The 23,253-nt window shown below is 44.0% G+C and overlaps 1 protein-coding gene across 1 annotated transcript in view; it reads right to left on the minus strand.

Annotated features, from left to right (window-relative positions):
• Positions 1-1,567: 1,567 nt before the first annotated feature.
• AATF (apoptosis antagonizing transcription factor) overlaps positions 1,568-23,253 on the minus strand; it is a 57,140-nt gene continuing 35,454 nt past the window's right edge. Inside the window, exons 9-12 of the mRNA XM_085302942.1 lie at positions 22,704-22,771; positions 20,626-20,706; positions 17,377-17,448; positions 1,568-2,168 (exon numbers count right to left, since the gene is read on the minus strand). Of these exons, the coding sequence (XP_085159068.1) occupies positions 2,105-2,168; positions 17,377-17,448; positions 20,626-20,706; positions 22,704-22,771 (285 nt within the window). The 3' untranslated portion in view covers positions 1,568-2,104. The remainder of the gene's footprint in view (positions 2,169-17,376; positions 17,449-20,625; positions 20,707-22,703; positions 22,772-23,253) is intronic.

Raw genomic sequence — 23,253 nt, forward strand, 5'->3', positions numbered from 1 at the left:
AAAAGAAATTAGAATGCTTCCCTCACCCTGAGGGAAACATTGCACCAAGACTCACAGCAACAGCCCTGCAATGAGAGCTCAGCATCCGCCACACGGGCACCCGGATGCGGTGTCACGGTTTATGAAAATGCAAAGCAATCAACCCATCTGGCTTTCGGACAGCAGCTGAGTTACAGGATCCATAACAAATATAAAGTTTCCCGGGTCGTCTTCTCTTGAAGGAGAGGGTGCCCGGACTCGCAGACCAAGACGCACCCTGAGCAGGTTGCAGTAACCAGGCTTCGCGCGTCCCCGAGGTGCCATGCGGAAAGGCAGGGCGCAGAACTCGGCGCTTCCTCCGGGCCACGTCCAGGCGAAGGAAAGCCAGTCCGGATCGCGGCCGGCCACAGCAAACGGGGCCAGCACCTGCCCCGCCACTGTGAAACTTCCAGGCATGGGCACCTGCCCACCGAAAGGCTTGGAGCAGGCATCAGAACCGAGTGCATTTGTCGTATGACGAAGCTCAGAAGCAGGGCTTTCCAGTTAGTGAACGGACATAAAGGTTATTGCACACCCTGACGTGTTCTGGATGTCATTAAAATAACACCCACCACYCCGCTACCGCCTCTGGCTTTCAGCAGCACCCGGAAGACGCCGGGGTGAAGCGGGCGCCTGCCCTGGGCGCCGTGCCGGCCGGCGCGGGTGAAATTGCTGCGGCCGTGCCGGCAGCGCTGCGGCGGGCGCTTCCTGCGCGCTCCCGCCTGCCTGCACCGCGCCGGCCGAGCAGCGCTCTGCTGCCRGGCCCCGGAGACGCCGCGGCTGCCTGAGCCCTTGGCTGCACCCATCAAACTGGGACCATCAGTTTACAGAATGTTTTAATTAGGTTGTAGAAAACACAAAACAAAGACACTGTAGTTCATGTGGTCACAAGCATTGGCCTTCTTATTATACATACGTATGCACATGTTATTTACGCAAGATAACCTCCATTTGAGATTGATCACAGCAGGCTAATAAATTCCCCTTACGGGGATTTAATTTCCAGCTTCTGACCTTTGGATACAAAAACCCCACAGAAATTCCCAAGTGAGCCATCTCCGCTGGCCAGCTCTACACCCGTGCCGGCAGCTCTCAGAAGTGTGTCATGGTGATGGTGAAGCTAGGATGGCTCGRAGTCATGATCAGCAGAAATAATTAAGTGTGCAGGATCAATGCTAGACCGAAAATTCACCAAGATCTTCTAATTCCAGGGACAGCCCCTGACGTGTCCTGCGTCATGCTCATCACCAGTCAGAAAATGTCCGTGCCAGCAGCAAGTGCTGCTTCAGAAACTGGAGTGTGAAGGGGAAGGTCTGGCTGGCTCTACGAGTGAGCACCTTCRCTGGGTTTTAAGGCCACATTAATTATGTAAATGACATTTAAATCCTCTTGACTCAGTGAGAATAAAGTCACACATTCCAGATATGCAGTCAATGACCAGAACTACACCCTTCAAAAACCCTCACCAATCCCACAAATAAAAAACTCAAAAGGTTTAATTCAAAGGTGGGTGAGCGGGCTGGTGGTCCCTGCTGGGCTCAGTGGGGGGGGGGGGGGGGGGGGGGAAGGAGGGCTGGTGGTCCCTGCTGGGCTCAGTGGGGCCCCCAGCAGAACACCGCACCTGTGCTGAGCAGACTGCAAAATCAAGGGATTGAAGAAGAAGTGGAAAGGGAGCGCCTTCGGGAGGGCGCCCAGGCACGCTAAACGTCTGTCCCACGTGCTGCATTCTGCCGCCGAACCTTTTATTGGGGATCGGTGTGCAACAAACGGCCCCGCACAGCGGGGGCCCAGTGCGGCAGGCGAGAGCACGCTGCAGCTCTGACCTCAGCAAGAAGCGCGCTAACGCCTCGTGCAAGCCCACGGGGTGCTCTTCAGGCAGGCTGAGGAGCCAGCCAGCCTCCGGCGAGGCCTCGCGCCAGGCGCTCTCGGGCAGCAGACGCGAGCGCAGGAGGGCAGGGCTGCCTGCTGCCACCGGGCACAAAAGTGGCTGAAGTACGGGGGAGCCTGCAGCAGCGCGGGTGGGACCTGCGCAGCCGACCACGGTGCGGGGCCCGCCGGGGGTCAGGCCCGATGCGCGAGCCCAGCGCTAATTCTGCTCGGGTTCTTCAGGGCGCGCGATTTTTCCGAACAGCGAACGATAAAGCTCTGTCCTAGGGAAAAGAGGAGGGGGAAAAGTTAGTTTTCAAGGTCAAAGTGGAAGCAAGAGGCAGGCAGCAAAACCATCCRCTCCTTAAAATGAAAAGGCCTTGTATAATTAAAAATGCATTCAACATTCTTTATTAATAAATACAAGCAAAGGGGAGAACTTGCCTAAGACCAATCACACATAGTACAGAAATATGTAAATATTTCAGTGTGCCTGGATACCATATCTCTAGAGAATGAGGTTTTCTATAAGTTTGCCCTTTACAGAGAGGCTCTTCAAGAAAGAAAACAAGATTGAATATTTTAATAGGATGTATGAGACCGCAGAGCCATAAGAGGGATTCAATCAGACAGCCTACGTGGAACTATAATTTAGTTTTCATACATTTTCTTGGACTTGACGGTACTTGAAAAACAATGAAAATGACCCAGCAACAAGATTCCAATTAATATCACGTATGCAGCAATTCTGATAAGAGGAGCAAGTTTCTCTTAAAAAAAAAAAAAGAAAAAAAGGGAGGGGAAATAAAAAATGTCGATCGGTGTTATTTATTTATTTTTAATTTAAAAACCAAAGTAACTTGGTTAAGAAGAGAGATGGAGGAAAAGAGAAAGCATTTTTATAAATCATGCAATTCTGGAAATCAARGAAAAAGCCTTTGGGAGAGCATTATTTTCTACAAATGCACTTTCCAAATCAACTAGGGCCTTTAGCAGCCCATTGTAAGAAGACAGCACACGCAGCCCCCCAGAATATTGTTTATACTGGGAAGGGATGTTTTCCTTCAGAGTTTGCTAACAACCTGCCATTAGAACAATAATCAAAATTATCTGTGGGTCTGTGTTTCCGCTGCCAGCCAGGGCCAGCACCCACTGCAAAAGCCAGGTCAGGAAAACTGTCAGTATTTCTCTGGAGCAGGAGAAGAAAAGAGATCGTTTTTCAGCACTTGAGAGTCAATGAAAGAAGGATTCAAAGGATGAAATTCAGACCTGAGGGAGATGCTGTGATTTTGGCTACTACCTCAACTAAGACCACAACAGGTCTCAAGCAAGACCATACCAGCTGGGGGCTGTTTTAATACCTTGCTTCTACAGACATCAATAGAAGACAGCAACTGTTTTGAAAAACRTCTACCTTTTTCCAACACTTCACTGGAGAAAGTTACTTGTCAATTTCTGCGAAAAAAAGAACTTTCACGTTTTTAACAGTAACAGTAAAAAAGGCCAGGAATTAATATTTAATCAGTTTCTTCTGACATAGGCCAGGCGCAAAATATCAGTTCTAACCGTGCAGGAGCATCGACCGCTACACAAAAACATTCCCATTCACAGGGCTACATTTCTTAAATTAATTCATAAACTTATTAACCCATCAGGTGCTCCACCATCAGAAAATCAATCCGTACCCAAAGAGTGAATGCGGCAATGTCTGTTGTGTAGAGAGACACTGYCTCCTTGCCTAACAAAATGGTTGTTGCTACGGCTATGTGTAAAACTCAGCGCAGCCTAGCCTATGAGGCTGTAACTGGAGTTTCTGCACTACATCAAGCACATGCATGTACTTTATGGCAAGTTTAACAAAAAAGCAGAACCAAAAGAGAAGTGATAGCTGAAAAGCTGATGCTACCCTGAGCTACAGAGAGCAGGAGAGTAGGGCTGAAGTGTTCGAAATGGCACCTGAATTAAGTGCCAAAAATACAGGGCTCAGACACAAACACCAAAGAAAACAGCAGGAGAGCAGCAGAGGAAGGCGCTGCCCAGGGAGGCTGCCCAGGCTCTCCCAGGGTACCAGCCCGCAGCCAAAGTGAGAGGCAAAACAAGGCCAARGTGGAGAAGTTCAGAATCTGGGGAGAAACTACAGGCATTTAGTTTAAAACAACAGACAGAGGCCAATATTGCAGGAGGTCCAGCTTCTTCTGATGACAAAGTGCTGCAGTGACAGGTAGGAGAGAAACGACTGCTCTAAGTGTGCAAACTCAATATTGCGTTCAGATCTGGAGGAGGCTTTGGCACTAACATATCTCCAGTAGAAAGGGACACAGCAGTGCTGCACGTGTCCTGCTCTCTCCCTGGAGGACAGAAATGCCAATGAGCCAGTCAGAGAAGAAAACCCAAACTCTCCTGTAAGGGTGCAAACACCTCCTGGTTTACCTGTGCTGCAGACAGCCCTYGAGAAATCATTATCTTCACCATGCAGGGAAAAAAAAAGGAGCAAGAGGATTGCTTTACCGAAGCCTACAGCATTTCCAGCCTTTTTGACTGTTAGTTGACAAATGTAACTCATGWTTACTGTTTCAACTGAGAAATGAGATGGCAAATAGTGAGCTGCAGTACTGACAAAAAGGATGGTGCAACTTTAAGACTCCATCAGTTCGCTGGAAGGAAAATGCAGTGATGCTATTTGGGCCGCCGGCAACCACCGCCCTCCAGCCTTGCTTTGCTGGCTTGACTCAGACCCCATCATTACACTGAGCAAATGTTTCCACTTGTGCTGCAATCGCAGTGCAATTCCTGCGCAGAGCGTGGTGGCTCCTGTCCGCAGCAGGGTTCGCGTGTCGGGAGCAGAGAGGGAAATGCTGAAACCAGTGTTTTGATAGAACATCATTTCACACTCAGGTGGGCAAAGCTGACAAACACTCGCAGTTTGCTTGTGTCAGAGAAAGCTGAAAAGCTGATGGYTTGGAGACTTGAACGAAACGCCACTACATGTTTCATTTTAAATACTGAGGGTGACTAATCACATTGAGGAAAACAACCTATGCAAGATAAATTATAATACTAAATGCACCCACTTTGCTGGTTCTCTCCAACCCACATGGGCTGTAGTGGGAGCCAGCCAAGGCCTCATTAAGTTGACAGCTCCATGTACTGACTCCAGCCCATTTACTGTTGTGCTAGAGAAAAGCATGTCTGCAAAAGAAGAATTCTTCCAGCTCAGGCAGCAGGAGCTTGCTACTCCTCTTTCACGAGGTTGTTTCCATTTTCTCTTCCACCTTAGGGATGCTGCTGTTCTCCCAGCTCGGGGCTTGAAAGGAAGCCTCTAGTCTGTGCAGCTCCCACAGGTTTTTTAATACATACACGAAGCACAGGCAGCAAAGACATCATTAACCAGGCAAGTCCCAAGCTATTAAATAGCACACAGTTCGCACATCCAGCCTCYGCTCACAGCCCTCTGTGTTTTGCTAGGGAACACCATGGTCTCACRTACTTCCTTCTCCCCTCTGCGCTCTCACACAGCTTTTGTGCAGCAGACCTAAACACCATTTCACATGAGCTTTCGCCTCTTCCCAACCCTGGTGCCAGTGAGCAACAGAAACTGTTTTTATTTYGCAAAATACTTAGTCATCAGCTTGGAAGCACAAAGCAGAGATATCTCACTGGCTAGGCTGGGTCTGGATTTTCTGTACAACACAAGGGACTTCAAATGGCTAAAACCACCGTAACATCTTTGCTGTAAATCATTTATGTGATAACAGCTCAAAGGAAGCGAGTCCTGGTTGGGAGCCTTCATGCTCCAGTATAAAAAGAAATGCAAGCAAGAAGCTGCCCCTTTGTTTGCCAGAGGCCACACCACCCAAGACACCCTGCTGCCAGGGCCCAGAGAGCACGCTGCAAGGCCCCGTGCTCGAGCACAGCGGGTATGCCCTGCCTGAACACCCCTGGCSAGCAAGCAGCAAGAAAAGGACGATGGCTCCTTGTAAGCACTCTGCGTCTGCTTGGAATTTCAGTTCCAGGGACTCTGCAGTTTCTTGAACACAAAAACACACACACACACACATATATGCCTGAGCTCTCTTCCCTACCACCATGACTAGGTAAGACTACACTATTTTAAGCCAAAAATCTTTTTTCTTTCTTTCTTTCTTTTTCTTTTTCTTTTTTTTTTTTTTTTAAGGAGAAATGCAGTTTTTCTGCGCCTCATATTCCCTTCCCCTTTTATACCTTTATTCTTTCTTTCTTACAGTCTCAAATAATGTACAGAGGTTCAAATGCAATGGTGCGCTCTGGGCAACACCTATAAAAACTAGCCAAAGACAGTAAGAGTTCCCATGCTCTCCCAGGGAGCAGGCAAAAGCCCAAAGCAGTGTTTGTTTCTTTGCAGGCTGCCTTGACCTTTTCCCACTGGTGGAGAACTGGTCTTCTAAGGTTCCTGTCTTCATTTTTGGTTTTTGATAGTTTCCTAATGAGTACAAGAGTTCAGGGATCAATGCTGAATTTGCTCCAATCCTACAGACTTTAAATAAACAGTTATTTTTCAAGCAAGCAGGGCCCAGATTAAGTAAGAATCTGACTTCTCCGGCTAGGCAATGTTGTTGGCCATCACAGACGGACAGGTGCATTCCCAGGTTCCAGCGGTGCAAGGGAGGGCTAAACCTTGCCCCCGCAGTCGCATGCAGGGTGTTCCTGCGATGCCTGGCCCCGCACTCGGCAGCTCTGCTGTGCTGCACCTCCCTTCCCAGCACACTGCAGGCATCCTCCGTCAAAGCTGGAATTCAAAGGGGGCTGTCGGGAAACACAGGGTGCAACACATACCACAACCCGTTCCGAGAACGGCTTCAGGTGCTACAAGATAATACAGCGTGGGCAGACGCTGGCAGAGCGTCGGGAGAAGGGAAATCAAGCAACTCCTCCTCCAACTCCAAAACATAAGAAACACTTTACTCTGCSAACTCCTCCCCCGAAAAACCCACAACCCTTTTTTCCCCTATTATCATCATCCAGGCTGCCTTTCTTCTACAGCATCTCCCCTCAGCAGGATTTAACCATGCAGAGAGTAAAACTCATCAATCCTCCAGGTTTAACCTTGTCTCTGTTTCAATTCACTAGGGTAAGTGTGGATTTTAATACTTTCAGCCCCCTTAAGGCTATGCATAATGAACTTGGATTTTTGTTAAAAACATAAAATTTCTCTTCTCCACCCACATATATTAATGTCAGACTTGAGCCACTGAGTTGAAACAACCCACCCCACTGCAAGCCTGCTCCTGCCACATGAAGGAAAGGTGACTTTAGCACAAAAGGGTTCTGGTATTAGCAGCAAGCTGAAGAATAACCTATGCTGAGTAATTAACAGTACTTACACCTGAGGTAGAGTGTGGAAGGAGCAGGTCGATACAGGGGTCTTCCTTGAATTAAAATTTAACTTACCCTTTATTGCAACCTACAAAAGCAAGTAATGAGCACTAACATTTTTATTTCTTTTAAACTGTCATTTAGGCTGTAGAGGGGATAATTACCTATTTCCACTGTAGTAAGGTTTTATCACCCTTAGTGAGGCATTTTCTAATTTAATATTTTTACTATATTATCATAAAACCTGTTTCTGGAAAAAATGATCACGAACCACACAGCCATTTGCCATAAAACATGTGTGTGTAAGTACCTTGGATTAATTATTTATGTATTTCTTTCGAGCTCACTCCAAAGGCAGAGGGAGCAAAGGTGCTAGAGACACCAGGGGGTTCTGCCCAGGCACACAGGACCCACCAGCACCTCRGAAGTCTGTGCCGGCTCCTTCTTTCAATGCACCAGCAGCCGGAGACCGAAGGCAGACGTGAGGGGCAYGCTTTGCTCTCAGAGCCCTCATACAGTTCAAAGGAGCCTGTCTTGGGGCTATTTACAACTGGGGCATGGCTACGTTGGATTTCAGGAAGAGTAAGGAAGGGATGGCCTCTACGCCTGATTCATGCTGGAAGGGCAGTMGGACGGCAATCCCTGCCCAAGGCCCTGCCAGCAGCTCTGCTCCGCTCCCATCCACAGCCCTCGGTGCAGCCCCAGCACGACTCCTCGTGCGCAAGCCCCGGCCAAGCACTGGGCACCCAGCAAAGGACAGGGCTGCGTGGGTAGAGATGCCTGGCCAGGCTGGCCCCCACTCCAGCCCACTGCCTCCCTGCTCCGCTGCCCGGCTCCTGCCGTCCAAAACGTCGCTCTTGGTGCTAACGGCATCATTAAAAAAAAAAATCGAATACGAAGCGCACTGACTTACACACTTAGCCTTCATGTGTTGACTAATTCACTAGTGGACTTTACCACYCTCCAAATCCCACATACTGCTACTACAAGTTTTTGTAGGCAAAAATCTTTTAAACAGACAGCAAGTAAACACAAAGTGCAGGAGTGTCCCGAGCAAACAGTAACAGCAAAAGCACACTTGATAAATATATAAATTACAGAAACTGTTTAATAGTTCCCTGGGAATCTACTTTCCYCATCTGCAGTAGCACTCTTCCACTAAATATACAAAGGGGAAAACAAATACACATACACATGTGGGAGGGGAGAACAGCTAACACTGTACTATTTTGTATAATTATAATCATGTTATTTCTTTTTTCAAAAATACAGTTCTGTAGAATAGTAAAAGAATAATGTTAAGGGAGGAAATTCAGTTTCTAGCAGGGCTTCTTTCAGAGTGCTATTAATATGACAATACTGCRTGAGTAACTACTGTGCTATGCTGTTATAAAAATACCCTCCAACAGTTTTCTCTACCTTTTCCCATGTACCTTTTCCTTCCTCTCTTCTCCAGGCCAAAARAAGGTAATTTAGAATAGGCCCCAAGCAGTACAGAAATAACTATACCTACCCCATCCTAGTGAAGTCCTCCATCGGGAACAAGAATTTTTAATTCACAAAAATTGGAGAAAGGCACATCATGAACACCCATTGAGAAAGATAGGATGGAAAACACACAGCTCCTAATGAAAGAGAAGCTGGCTGCAGAGCAGATAGCTGATTATTTTCTTGGAAAACTTTGTGCATCCTAAGAGACCTTTTGTCCACCAGCATGAAATTCAGATTACTGGGTCTCTAGCAAGTTGGGCACATAACCAGAAAGATTAAATAAACTGGAGTCCTTCATTTCTCAAATTCTAGTAAAAACGCTTTACCTGGTATCAGCATATGCAGTGTGGGATTTGACTCTGTACTCACACACCTTCTTACATGCATTTCCCACACCAGTATTTGCGCAGTGACAAATCCATGCTCTGGATGATGGTGCACAGCAAAACAAACAGCAGCAATCATCAAAGCAGAATTAAAACACCTATGTCTTTTCAAGCCAGGGCCTGAAATACAGAGCAAAGCGCTTCTCCGCGTCCGGCCCCAGCTGCACGGCTCCCGGCGGGAGGCAGCCCCACGAGGTGGCACTGTCTCACTCGCTTCCCTGCCACGGCCGCAAAAGCGGAGCGCGCAACTCCGGCTATAAATTACCAGCCAGACGGCTCTCATCGCCATGCCCAGCRCTCGAAGGAGAGGCAGAAAGGTCTGCTTCAATTCCCTCTTTCTCAGGCAGGTCAGGATTGGGCCCTCCAAGTCTGCGCAAATGCTTTTAGCCCCACGGCTTTAAATTACAAAAGGTGACATGTGACCTCTGGTTTGTCTCATGAGATCAGGCACAAGATTTATAAATACTTCAGAAAGCTGGTTCTTGCCCTAAACAAAGGGACTCTGCACGTTTTGCGAGGACGGACCCGGTGCTAGGGTGGGTGGACAGCAGACACACGGAACAGCTGCTTCTTAAGGGACCCTCCGCTCTCCCAAAACTGAATCAGACCTGAGTTCAGATTTGCCATCTCTGTCACCAGTTCTGAACGTTTTCCCCCTTAAATCAGCACACACTTCACAGCCATCTGGCTACATTAATGCGAGCAGTGAGGACACCTCTCATCTTCATTGTGGTCTCAACAGCTTTCACATTTTGATACGAGCTTTTACAGCATAAACCACTAGATAAACATCATCTCCACAAGCAAAATCAGTGGGAGCATAAAACATGTGAGGAAGTTGCTGGAAAAGCAGCTAAACACAGGGAGGTTGACAAAACTCCAGCACGCTCCACTGGCATGCTTTCTGGCAGCTTTAATTTCCAATTTTCCCTATAAAATTTATAAAATGTTGCCTTCTCAGTCTCTGCTTTTAAATGGATATGTAAGCAGAGCAGCCACTGTACTGCTGTGCGTGCACGCACCCTCTGCACACTACGCAAGGAGGGGAACATTCTTTGTGTATCTTAACGTCCCATATTCCTAGGATGATTTCCCTCTTTCACAGCTTGACTGTTTTATAACATATTTGATGCAGGAGAAGACAAATTGTCTCATGAAGAAAGAACGACAAATCATCTCGCAGCTCTTCACAGGTTATTTTTTTCCCCTTTAAAAAGGAAATTTCCATAACAGAAGCATCCGTCTCCTTACTAGGGATGTCAAACATCCAATGTTGGGATGTAATGACTTCAGCTCATTGGCACAAGCCAGGGTCACATATACCACTTTATAATTGCCAACTTCAAAGCATATAAAACCTCCTTCAAATGCCAGTCTTCTACCAACGACGGTTAAAAGCCATGGGATACTTAACTGCATCTACAGAAACTGACTTCTAAGGATAAGTCAAAGGTCAGACTGGAAAATCAACCATGCAGAACAGGCTTGGTTTCAAAAGACAACACATCCAGGCTCTGCCAGGAGCCTTGAAAGAGCCAGTCCAGGGTGTGCTGCAGYGTATGCATGCACAGGCCTCCCTGAGAAGGTCCACATGGCTCCCAGGAGAGACCAGGAGAAGGTCTCTGGCACACGAAGGAGCTCCTCTCTTCAAATCACAGAGCCAAGTGGGCAGCTTGCCCTGCCACCCACACCTCATGCCCAAAACACCTCTTCCCTCTAAACGCTGGGACACTGCACTCAAAGAGACTCCCCTGCATGCTGGCATTAACCCTGTGTTTCACAAAAGAGAGCCAAACAAAGCAGGCCACACTTTCTTCCAGCTATCACAGAATCATAGAATCTATGTCTGTACAGACCTAGAAGAATCCTCCTCATAGCTCCTATAGGTTTGGGGTTGCATAATGCACCAACTACTCCTTCAGTTATTACAGAAAGTAGCACTTTGTTTCCTTCCAGCAACTTCCATCTTGGTGAGTGGTGCTGGATTGACAATTCCAGAGCCCAAATTCCTCCATTAATCTAGTCTCATAGTGTTTTAATACCCAAAGCACAAAGTGAGCAAAGTTAAAGGCTGGTATCTCACCAACTTTTTTWAAAAAAACATTAAACTCCTACATCGTATCTGAAAATTAATCCTTTAATACCAGGATTTCCTTCTATGTACCCCCTCCTGCTTGCAGTAAGACACACTGTGACAAAGCAATGGCACTAAGTCCAAGAGCTAGAACACTGATCAGGAAAATACCCAACATCCTGGCTGAATCCGAGGGAAATGCTCTAATCCAAACCTCACTGGCAGCTGGATAATCTATGTCTTAATTCAGCTTCCCAGCAGGCACTGGTCCACTTGTGCGAGAACAGCCAACAGCACTGCTCTAGGTGCTACGAGAGTGGGCTGGATGCTCTTACACCAAGCACAACCTGGGGCCCAAGGAACTGCCGGAATCACAAGCTTAGTTTCTTATACTTGGCTAAGAGATTTTGGGCAGTGGTTCTTGCCCTAAGTCCAGTTCAGTTGCCATGTGAGTGTGCGCTCTCAACGTCAACCACAAAACATACCACTGTAAAACACAGTAGAGCGCAGGGTTGTGACTTGGGGGAGTGTCAAGAGACTGTTTACATGCATATTTATGTATATACACTTACTCAACACTGCCAGAGCACAGTGTGCTGGAAATATTTGATCAGCACTCAACCCCATGCTAAAAAAAATACATACACACACACACACACACACATATATATACACACATATATATATATATATGTATGCAGAGAGGAACTGTCCCCGACCAAATCCCACAAGATACTGGCAGTACCCAAGAGCAGGAAGGATGAGCCACATCATGCACACGGTCCCTAGCTCGAAGGTCCAGCTTCCCAGCAGGGTGGTCCTGCAGACTCCAGGGACATGACAATAAGATAACTTCCCCTACAGGCAAAGAAGTCATCTTGCTAAACTAATACCATCAGCTAGTGGTGTATGATCAATACTGCCGAAAGGAAGAGACTTGCTAACTGGTGACAAAACACAAAACCACAATGATAAGCAGTCTAAGAAAAGCAAGGGGRAATTGCCTTAGCTCCCAGAAAGGCTTCTGTACCTCAAGGCAAAAAATGGTGTCAAATTGTATCGCATGGTTTGACACAACACCATTAYGGCCACCTTCTCTGTAATTTGGCTGATAACTGATGCAAGTCCTCATCCGAATGAAGAGCCACTTGCTGAGGTAAGCAACAATCTATCGAAATGCCAATAGATTTTGCCCCACCTTCATCCAGTTATAAATCCCAGTTCTGAATTTTAGCTTGCACTTGCTAATACATCTCTTTTGTCCTGCTTGACTTTAGTGCAGAAAAGCCTCCTTTTGCCTCCCATGTCTGCACTGGGTGCCATCTTTAATGATGATGTATGGGTGTCCTTTTCCCAAGCGGGGCTGTGGGGAGGGGGTCAAACATGTGATACCRCCAGCATGTGTATCAACAGCAAATTATAAACCATGTCAATCCAAGTTAATGCAACACTGTAATCCTCTTTAACAAGAGATCAAATCAGTGCCATGAGTTATGTTCATTCTGTAATCTGATAAGAAATAGAGTGAGCCTCTAATAAAAGAGTAATGAGAGCCCTTAATGATGCTGTTAAAAGGTAGCGCCAGTTAAAATATTGCTGTTGTTCCAGCTGATTAGATCACTGTTGCATATTTGTGCAATCTTGTTTCACCTGTCAGAATAACCTCAGTTGTCGTGGGAGATAAAGGTGTTTGGACCAAACATCTCTATCCTTAAGGAACATCTCTCCTACAAGTTACCAGTGTTCCTGAGGTGAAAAAATGATTTTCCTCAAAGTTAGCAGTAATTTGATACTGTATCTTTTTCTTTAAAGGGTTTGCATTCAGTTTCTGTTCCACAAACACAGAGGTAACCATTCGCCCATAATATATATAGTGCAGCAATCTGAAGACCTGTATATCAAATTTGACAGAGAAATGTAACAAAAACAAAAGCCACACACAGTTCCTCCTGGAAACACAGACTTCACCAAAAGTTCTTGCTAAAATCTGGCTGTTCATAAGATCTGGCTGTTCATAAGATCCAGCCTTGTGGATATGGCAGCTGTGTGTGTAATGAAAATATGCACTTGGATTTGCAGGCTTTTCAGCAGCAATCTCTAGCTTCTAACTTTCTAAAAAGTTAAGGCTGTTTAGAGCTAGGCTAACAGAGAAAGACCGCACAGAAGATCCCGGTTCAGCTATTGGCTCTGGCACAGACCTGCTGGGTCACCTCTGGCTGCTTAGGCTCTCAACTCCTATGGATTTCTGGGCTGAAATGCCTTTGTATGGGCTCTCATTTCCTTGTTCCCTATGTGTAAAGTAGGGATGACTGGCGTCTTCCAAGCCCTGTTGTACATGCTGGTGCTGTAGGCCGGCTGCATTAAAAATTACATTGTGCTCAGATACTGGAGCAATGGGATCAGCAAAGCACCTTTGGCCAGGTAGGTGGAAAAGCAAATTTCAAGGGAAGTCCAAGAAGTGGCACCTCCATGATGCCACTCTCAAACCAAGGTGAATTGTGATCTGAGAAAGATCAGTCCTGGATTTAATCATGGATAATTCCTGCCTGAGACAGCTCCTCTCCTCTGGATAACCACCACAGTGGAGCCACATTCCAACTTCTGCCTTCAGGTTCCTAGTCTCAGGGCAGGTCCATTTACACACCAATGACCTTGGACTGATTAAAATAAAATCTTGGCCCAAGAGTACTATAAATGTATTTAAGTCCATAAACATACACCCCAGGACAACCATAAAAATCACTTTCCAGTGTATGTCTTAAAATACTACCAAAGAGGGGTTAAAATAGAGAAGAGCTGGAGGCCACCAGTGTCCCACGCATTACAACATAATATATGTGAGCATGAGGTTAAACAGCCATGCCCATGCGTAAGGTGCATGAAAAACTGGCAAGTGGAAGATTAATTGCCTGCACAAATGCTATTATTCCAACCAGCAGCAAGAGTAAGAAAGAACGTGGCAGCAATGTTGACAAAGGCACTATTATATTTGTATGTTTTTCTCAGATTCAGGGTGTAAAACAATCCTGGAGTCGCTGCTCATCCCCTTCTCCATCCAGCGCTCAGGCTGCTTCTCACATGCATTTGCTCTTTGTTTCYCCAGTCAGCAGGAGTAGCAAGTGATAAACTTGACATGCCAAATCCCCAATGTCCTGGCATGTTTTATGTCTAGATGTGAACATAAACAGGGCAAAACTAGGGCAGAAAGGAAGAAAGTTGAGCTAGATTACTCGCAGTTTCTCCATGTGCGAAGCAAGAATACCCACCAGACTGGTCAAATGTGCTAAGAGTGGCAGCAAAGTGGAAACAAGAGCTGTTTCTGAATGTACATACTGAACAGGAAAAGTAGTAACGGGCCTAAATTACAGCAAGGGAAAAAGATAAGCTAGACATTAAGATTAAAGAATGCCAAACAACATCCTGTGGGGAGACAGCTGCAGAAAAACTGCTTAAGGAAAACTGTAATGCCTCCAACAGCAAAGGTAAGGCACACACTTCATGTCACAGATAACCAGTAGGCCTTCTGGCAAACAGTAAGGAAGGCTCGTATTTGTGTATTTGTCTCTTGTCTTGCATTAAAGCTTTGCTATATATGTTAAAAAATAAAATAATACTATTAATAAACCATTTTTATGGGCACTTGTCCATGGAAGATCTCAAAGCATTTCAGATTCTCTCCTTCACAGAGAAGGGGAATCAGTGTGACAGAAACAGAGCAACTTGCTCAAAGTCATCCTGGAAGCTGCAGAACTAGAAACAGGGCCTGAACCTCTTTATTCCTAGTGCACTGCCCCATCTGTGTTCAATTTTTGCTTGAAAACCTGATCTTGGCAGAACAGGATACAGCTGTCCATAGGATATGACCTCCCGGCACACTTGCTGGTGTGCAAACACGTCAACCAACAGTTTCATTCTAGAAGGTTAAAACAACATGAGGAGATAAGTGACTTAAATGCCATTAACAAAAAGTGTGGCGGGCCTCCAAAGTGACTAATAAACTTAATGTAAGAAATAAGTTCCCGCTGTCAGACAATAAGCAGCAGCAGCTGCTGCCACATTGCCGCCACCAAAGAATCTGTAAAACAYGCAAGCGATGTAATAACCTGTTTTAAGTGGAGAAAAACCCCAGGAGACTTTTTCAGTAAACCAAATGTCAAACGCTCTATCCCTACCACAATGATAACTACATTGACACAGCATAACATACATAGGGTCCTATTAGCCGTAACAAGTTCTGAGGGTTGGCCAGACCCACTGCAGTATATGGTGGAGTCAAAGAGCCTCCCAAGAAGTAAGCAGAATAAGAGCTAAGAAGAATGCAGCTAGATAAAGAGCATCTGGGGCCCAAGAGGGCTGTTCTGCAGAACTATGCCACTCTCCCAGCTGTTTCAGCACATTTCACATTTGCATCAATTGCTGAAGAATTTTGGCTTATAGAATGCATTTTCCATGCAACTTTTGGAACACAAATGGTTGCAACGGACAGAGAAGGCAATGTCACCTCCRGGGAGAACAAACATAGTATGTTAATTCCTACATTCTTAGGATCAATCTAATTTTTTATTTCTTTCATTTTTTTTAAACACCTTCCTCCCCTTTAGACAGACAACATGAGCTGCCTTTCATAGTTCATATGCATGTGTAATCCGCAGGACAGTATGGTATGTGTTATATGCAAAAAATGACAGACGTCCTTATCTCATTTAAAGTTCTCAAAGCAGAAGTCATAGGAGCCAACTGGGTATAATATTAATATAAAAACCCACTAGATTATTATGCATATGGTATGACTGGTTCTTCTAATGCACAAACAGCCACCTGCTAACTACCCTCAGACAAAAAGATGTRGGGAATGCACAGCATAACACAGAAGGATTTATATAGGATGATATGACTGTAATAGGAGTGTATGTCTATCTCATCCTTTGTCTTAACTGGGGCGATCCAAAACAGTAAAGACCCCAATTCGAAACAGGTAAGGAAATCCTTTCCTACTGGGAAGCACAAATAGTTGCTAGGTTAGATCCTGCATTGTAGAAACAAAATGCACATGATTATCCAAATAGCTAAGAATACATGTCAAACCACACAATGACAAAGACATTTATGTCCCTCTTTTCCTACGATCCAGGTAAGGGGATGGAAAAAAAAACCACTTTGTATGGCTGGGGAAATAACTCTCACCCTGCATTTCCAGCACATTTCCTTTTGTGGCAAGAGGATCTAGACTATATTCAGAAATTAGAGCAATTTTCCTATTAAGAAAAAGAAACTATGAGAAAGAGCATTCCTATGATGAAAAAGCACAGGTCCTATTATGAGTGCAAAATGCCTTAGTGACGGTTTAYTGAAGAGCTCTTACCCAGAAAACCATACAATATTCCAAAAGGCAACAGTCTAAGAACAGCAGGCATTTGGTTGGCATTTTCCAAATAGATGAATGACATCTCTCTCTTTCATAAACCACAAACATGTTCACAACCCAGGGGAAAGATGTTTCTCAAGCCTTCCACATCCATTTATTGGAAAAAATTATACTACCTCCTTCCCACAAAAAGCCCAGCATTTGGAGATTTAGTTGAAGAACATAATGCACARGAAATACTGCTATATACATGGAATAACTATCTAGCAACTATGCTTATAGCTGCATTGATATTTCCTTATTAATTTACAGGTTAAGGCATTATAGTCTGCTAAGAAAATTCTTCATTAATAAAAATAAATAGAAACAATGTTTAGGTCCTGAGTGAATCTTGACTTAACTATTCCAGTTATTAGCTTAACTAAGAAAATGCATACTACACAAAATTTTAAACAGTTGAAATTTCTGATAAAAACACAAATTGTTTTTAGACTCTAGATTACATCAGAATACACTAAACTTAGTAGTCCTTTTCCAGAATCATTCCATAAAATGAGAAGATTTCAAAACTAGAGGAATTTTAAAACAGGAATCAAAATGTACCTATCAAGATTTATGAAAATTTCTCGTTTGGTGTCACAGTAATTACAGAGTGAAAGCTCAGCTAGACTGCCTGGACAGATGTGACCAAGACATCCAGGCTATGATGCCAGTGACAAATGGTTAACTGATAAGAAGAAATGGAGAGGGCGACAGACTGAAGAACAGGTCAATATCATGCTGTCATGAAGCCATTTGAGAAACATAATTAATCTATTACTCACCTGGCGTCATCATTCATTGTACAGTGGTCAATAGGTGCCATGAAGCTCACCAGCTTGCTATGGACATGATACCTGAATAATGCAGGAAATAAGCAGGCAGCACATTAGTAACTATTAATGAAAAGGAAATGTTGCTGCTCAAATAGAAACGTAACGGTGTCTGAAATGCAAAGCACTGGCTTTCCTGGTGGCTGGTATCTAATGACTCACTAGTTGCAGTTGGCAGTTCCTCCTCTCTTCCCTCCTCCTCCTTTCTTATAACACAGATAGCAGAGTAATCAGACGATATGATGTACTGAATAGCTGACTAATAAGCAAATCCCTGTTTATCACAGCCAGAAAAAGGATGTACAGCATCCATGAACTGCATGTGAGTACATAAACATAACCCCTGACAGACAACCCCGAGAAGTCAGGGACAGAGAAGCTCTCTGTGCATTCAGCCACCCCTTCAGCTGGTGTCTCAGTCGCCTTCCGGAACTCGTGCCCAAAGAGCCCGCTGCAGGAAAGAGAAGGCTTAGGGCATCAGAGGCCTTCTCAGAGCATCTGCCTCCTTTCACTCTTCCTGCTTGTCAACTGAGCTCCAGGGTCCCCAAAGAATATCAAAATCCCACTCTGTTAGCCATGCCCATAGTTGGAAAGCTGCACCCTGAAAAACTTACAGATAGAGCGTATAAAACCAGGCAAAGAGGGAACAGGACTAAGACCTGTGCCAAGAAGAGAAATGGTATGTCCAAAGATTACTGAAGCTGTACTTCACCTCCAGGCATGGGATCCCCCTCATGCTTTCCACACTGGACTAGAAACTTACAGCAGTTTTTCATGGCTTATATTCTAGGACTGGACATATACAATTTAACAGGGTACTGAAAAACTCAGAATGAGAAGCTGGCTTTAAATGTTGTGTCGAAGGGTACAAGATCCCCAACCAATGGCTTTTGATGYATACCACCGTGATGGCTAGTCATCTGAAATGGTTTATCCAAATTGCTGCTACTTTTAGAGCCTTACAAATAGCAGGCAAAAGGATTTAAAAACATTTGCCCAGAATCACCTTTCCATTCTGTTATCTCTGTAGTTCCTTTTGTTTGCTTATGCAGGAACTTTCCCTGGAGGAGACTTTTAGCTCACAAGAATATTTCAGGCTGGCTCTCCAGGCCCAGGACATACTTACCCTTACACAAGGGTCTCTCTGCACAGTCAAGGCTTTGTCACTTATAATGGAAAAAAATGCCCAGGTCTAAGGATGAAAGGATCCAGAGAGGGAACAGACACAGCACCTCACAGCTAGCACTGCTTAAAACAATGTATCTACAGGCTGAACTGTGAAATAAGGTCASTTACCAGATACTAACAACTGATACATTCATACACATCAAAGTTTGTCCAGGGACAATCTGAAAGGTGGTAAGGACACTTACCCATTTTCATGAATTCTCAGAGACTACTTGTTTGGTCAGAACTATTCTCATATTTTTAAAATCAGGACTTTCAAAATCCCAGTCTGGCAGATATGAAGTGTTTAATTTCATTTATAGAAAGAAACTCATGCTGCAGCAGCACAGGACAAGAAATCAGTAACAAAAAACCCTCAGGTACACGCATCGCTCCTCTGCATTTACCTCAAGCAAAAGCCCATCCTAGTGAGGGAGAGCAGAAGTCAGGGCACCTGGGCTCTTGAGCACTGCTGTACAGTTTTTAGAAAAGCTCACTTCCTCTCTTGGGGCCTCAATTTCCCTACCCATGAAGCGGATGGGTCCTCACCTCACTGCAAGACCCACCACTTTTGAAACCACTTGGAGATCCTCAGACGCTACAATGGCCTAACATATTTCATCCAAAGACATTTTAATATTAGAGATATTAAAAAGAAAGAATTAGGGAAACAGATGAAATCAGTACTTGATACCTTGCTTTCCAGGACCTCAAAGAGCCTTACAAAAAAAAACGCTAAGCACTGCACCCCCATTTTAGAGAGAAAGAAAGAGAGGAACAGAGAAGAAATGATCCACAGAGAYTATTCTGGAAAGATGCTGGAGCTTAACTGCATGTTGATCAAAAACACAATMACTGACACATTTCTCTTTTACTGGTATTTTCCCTGAAGGGTCAGTGCAACTTTTATTTAGAGAAGAAAAAAAGGTACCCAAGATGTAAGAGGTAACTGACATGGGGAGATAGCAGATCTCTCAGGGATGCTGGCGCGCGCAGATTGCGCGCAGTGAGAGACTGTCCCATTATTCCTCGAGGTTTATGAGTCTGACTCAGTTGTGTGATGTTGTCAGTAGTTTTGACTGAATCATGAATATATCCAATTATGCCTGATGCTGACAGAAAAGAATATTGATAGTCAATAATTATAGGCTTTTCAGGCCAACAAAGTAGCTCTTCCCTCTTTTAATAAATTATCTTATGACATCTATCTTAAAAATTGCTATGCCAGGCCTGACCCAGACTGACTCCACTGACTTGCTATCAGATGTCATCTAAACTCACGATTTATAGTTTACTCACAAAAGGATGGTTAATGTTGCGGATTTTTCAGGAAGCAGAGCAGCTTTTCAGCATGCCTCCCTGCCACAAACACCTCCTCTGCTACAAATCATGCAGTCACGCTAAACTCAGGGAGACTAATGTATCTGCTCTGCAAAGGGGGGGGGGGGAATAACCACCCTCTCCACACTGCAGCCTGGACGACTCTTCCAACAAAAATACAATGGGAGAGCTCAACTCAAATTGGTGAGCCAGGAGGCAGAACATGAAATGCAGTGAAGCTAAATAAAGCTGTGATGAGATTTATAAAAATATTTAAAGATTAGACATGAAATTCCAGCCAGTGGGAAACAGACACCTACCTCACTTGAGGTATTTCTGTAGTATTCCCTACAGGTTGCTCTCTACCCTTTAGTCAGTTAAATATACATACCGCACAAGAGCTGTTTAAGGGCTTCCACTGCAAGTTACAGCCCCAAATCACCCGGGCACGTTGAACATCTCTCCCCGGAATTTTATTAGACCAATGGGCACTCTTGTAACAAGTCTGGTCAACACAATACTCACAGGTTGTATCCAACCGACCTCTTATTCTAGGCTCAAAGAACTGTAAGGCTCCCAGTGGATGCCCTTGAGCAAGATACCTGGTCCCAAAAGGCAGGAATACTACCAGTGCAATTGGCACTAGCACAAGGCAGTCAGATTTTATCTACCAAAACCCAAAACTTCTGGTTTCTGGTTCAAATTGTCACCCACCGGATTTTCCTCCCTTTGCTGGCTTTTCTGTCCACTTTCTTCTTTATTTTGCTTCGTAACTTCTGAATGGCCAGCCACTGTCTGAGGAAAGCAAAGTGAAAGTTATGCGACTGTTAAAACAAGCAGTCGAATRCTCATTAGGTACATCGGGGCTTAAGGCCCTTCCCAGTTCTTTTACCTACTACAGCTACAAAAGCAAAGGAGACCAAGAACAGGTATGAAACTTGAAATGCCTGGGGTGCTGCTTTTCTCCAAGAATATGGTTTTTCAATAATAAGCACTTTTCCTCACTCCAGACACAAAGGGAAACACAGACCAGATCAGCTGATGCCAATGAAGTGATCACTAATCACCAAGAATATTCTATCTGCAAGGAAACCCACAGAGGACACACAAGCTTGGCTCCATTTTTTGTCCATTTTGATTACTGACATTTTAAAGAATCTTTGGAATTAAAAAGAAAAAAACTTTACTAAATATAAATGCTAAAATCTGTAAAATTGTCTCTAAAAGTATTGTTCTTTTGTTTCAGCATTGATTATTAGAATGACTTCTATTTTGCATATAGAAAGCCCATAACAGAATAGATGGTCTGCCACATGTTAAACTGATTCTTTAAGTGAGATAGGTTATGCTAACTTCATGAACAGAATTACCATGATGCAGTAGATGCTCTGAATTTATTTCTTCCCTCAGCTTTGCAAAGCATATTGAAAGTTATAAGCAAGTATTTCTCTCCACTACACCTCTGACTATTAAACCTGGCAAATCCCAGCAAGGAGCCCTATATAATGCTCTATCTATTACTGTGCAAAGCTTTAAAAAAAAATAGAGAGAGAGGAAAAGCAATAAACAATTTCAGAAAGTGCTGTCTGATCCCTACCTATACTTAGAAGGCAGAGCTCAACTTCTCAAACAGAAAACTTCATCAAGCCAAAGAAGTTTTCAGCAGGGGAAAACTTCTAGTTATGTAATATATATATGTATGTATATATATAATTTTTTTTATGAGAACGAGCATCATCTTACCTGATTTATAGAATGAAAACCCGACATCAAGGAAAAAAATCTAGCAAAATCCAATTACTGCAATCTTAATATAATCTTAATTACCGTAATCTATTTTATTGTAAAGTCAGATAAATGTACAATGTAATCACCACTTAAATGTAATTTTGTCTATATCATGTTAAATTATAGTGAAGAGCTTTCCATAATATTCCAGACATACACAAAATAAATTTGACACATTGCACTAAAATTTGGGTAATACTTTACAAGAATAAAAGTTATTTCACCAACACAAAATTTCCTAATGCATTTTTTCCCCCTCTTCATACACACACCCATAGCACTTTTTCAGTGGAGAGCCCTATTCCAGCATTTTCAGCCTTTCACTTTGCTTTCATGCTTTTCTAAATTATAGCCCAAGGCTATTTAAATGTATCCTGTTCATTAAGTGGTATCTGGAATATTTTYATTTTCTTATCATAGAATTAAAGTGAAAAATAAGAGCCTCTCTAGGAATTATATTTTATTTTATTTTTGGCAAGAATAAAACATTCCCTGATGCTGTTTTAACTGTATTTGTATCTTTTCTCGCAGCAGGGAGAAAGCATACACAGGAACTGCTTTAACTGATCTCACTACAGAAGGTTTGCTCCCCTGATACAGTGAGAAATCAGAGCTCATAGTGATAAAATGCCAAACTTCAGCACCAGGTGTCAATTTACCCAGTCCCTGTTTACTAGGGTAGGGTAGGACACCCTTGTATTTGTTCCTTTGCATGCTGCACAAATCACAGAAAGATAGAAGTTTCCAAAGTCTGGTAAACTCAGATTCTGGTAATGTGATTCGTAACTAAGGAGTATGCTACAGAGAATGACTCGCTTGATTATGTCACATTGTTTTAATCAGTTCTTAAGCAATTTATTAAACCCAGATGTTTCCTCCAGAGTCATTCAAAATTTGGCTTCTACAGTGAACAGGACTGGAAGTGCAGAAGTAGCTGTGCACTTCTGCATGGGGATGCAGCGCTGGGGTGAAACTRGCAATGTTGCAGACAGCTTCCCACTTACCTGCCCATTGCTACCTGATCGTTGGGGTCCAGTGAGCTGGTTTTACGCTCAATAAGTTCTCGAAGAAGCTAGAAGAGGAAAGACAGTCTTATTTAAAAGTATGGTAAACAGAGATTAATGCAAACAGGTTCAYGGATTTCTCAGAAGACTTAAGAAATTAGTTGCCAGATTCCCAAAGCAACCCGTGGGMCACAGTTTTTGAAACTTCCTTGAAAACCTCAAGCCAAGAACCAAAGGCCTTTAAATATTCAGAAAAGTTCTCCAAGGGATAACACATGAATGACAAGAGCAGAGTCAATGGCTCTAGAAGTGTCCAACAAATAAGGTAAAATCCTATGCTAAAAGTGCAAATCACTGTAGGCTGTCCCCCTCTTAACAAAACCCCCCAAAGAACWTGGGACTGGAGCATAACACTGTAGGCTGCCTGGAAAGTTATCATATATAAGCTGATTTAAAATGAATCAAAAAATAGTACAGTCTTCCCTTCAATATATCGCAGTTCACATAGGTGACATTCAGCATCAYGTCATTCATGATCTAAAAGGTTTTA

The sequence above is a fragment of the Rhea americana genome, unplaced genomic scaffold (assembly GCF_003343005.1).
Source record: "Rhea americana isolate MKP2758 unplaced genomic scaffold, rheAme1 scaffold_194, whole genome shotgun sequence".
Taxonomy (NCBI): Eukaryota; Metazoa; Chordata; class Aves; order Rheiformes; family Rheidae; genus Rhea; species Rhea americana.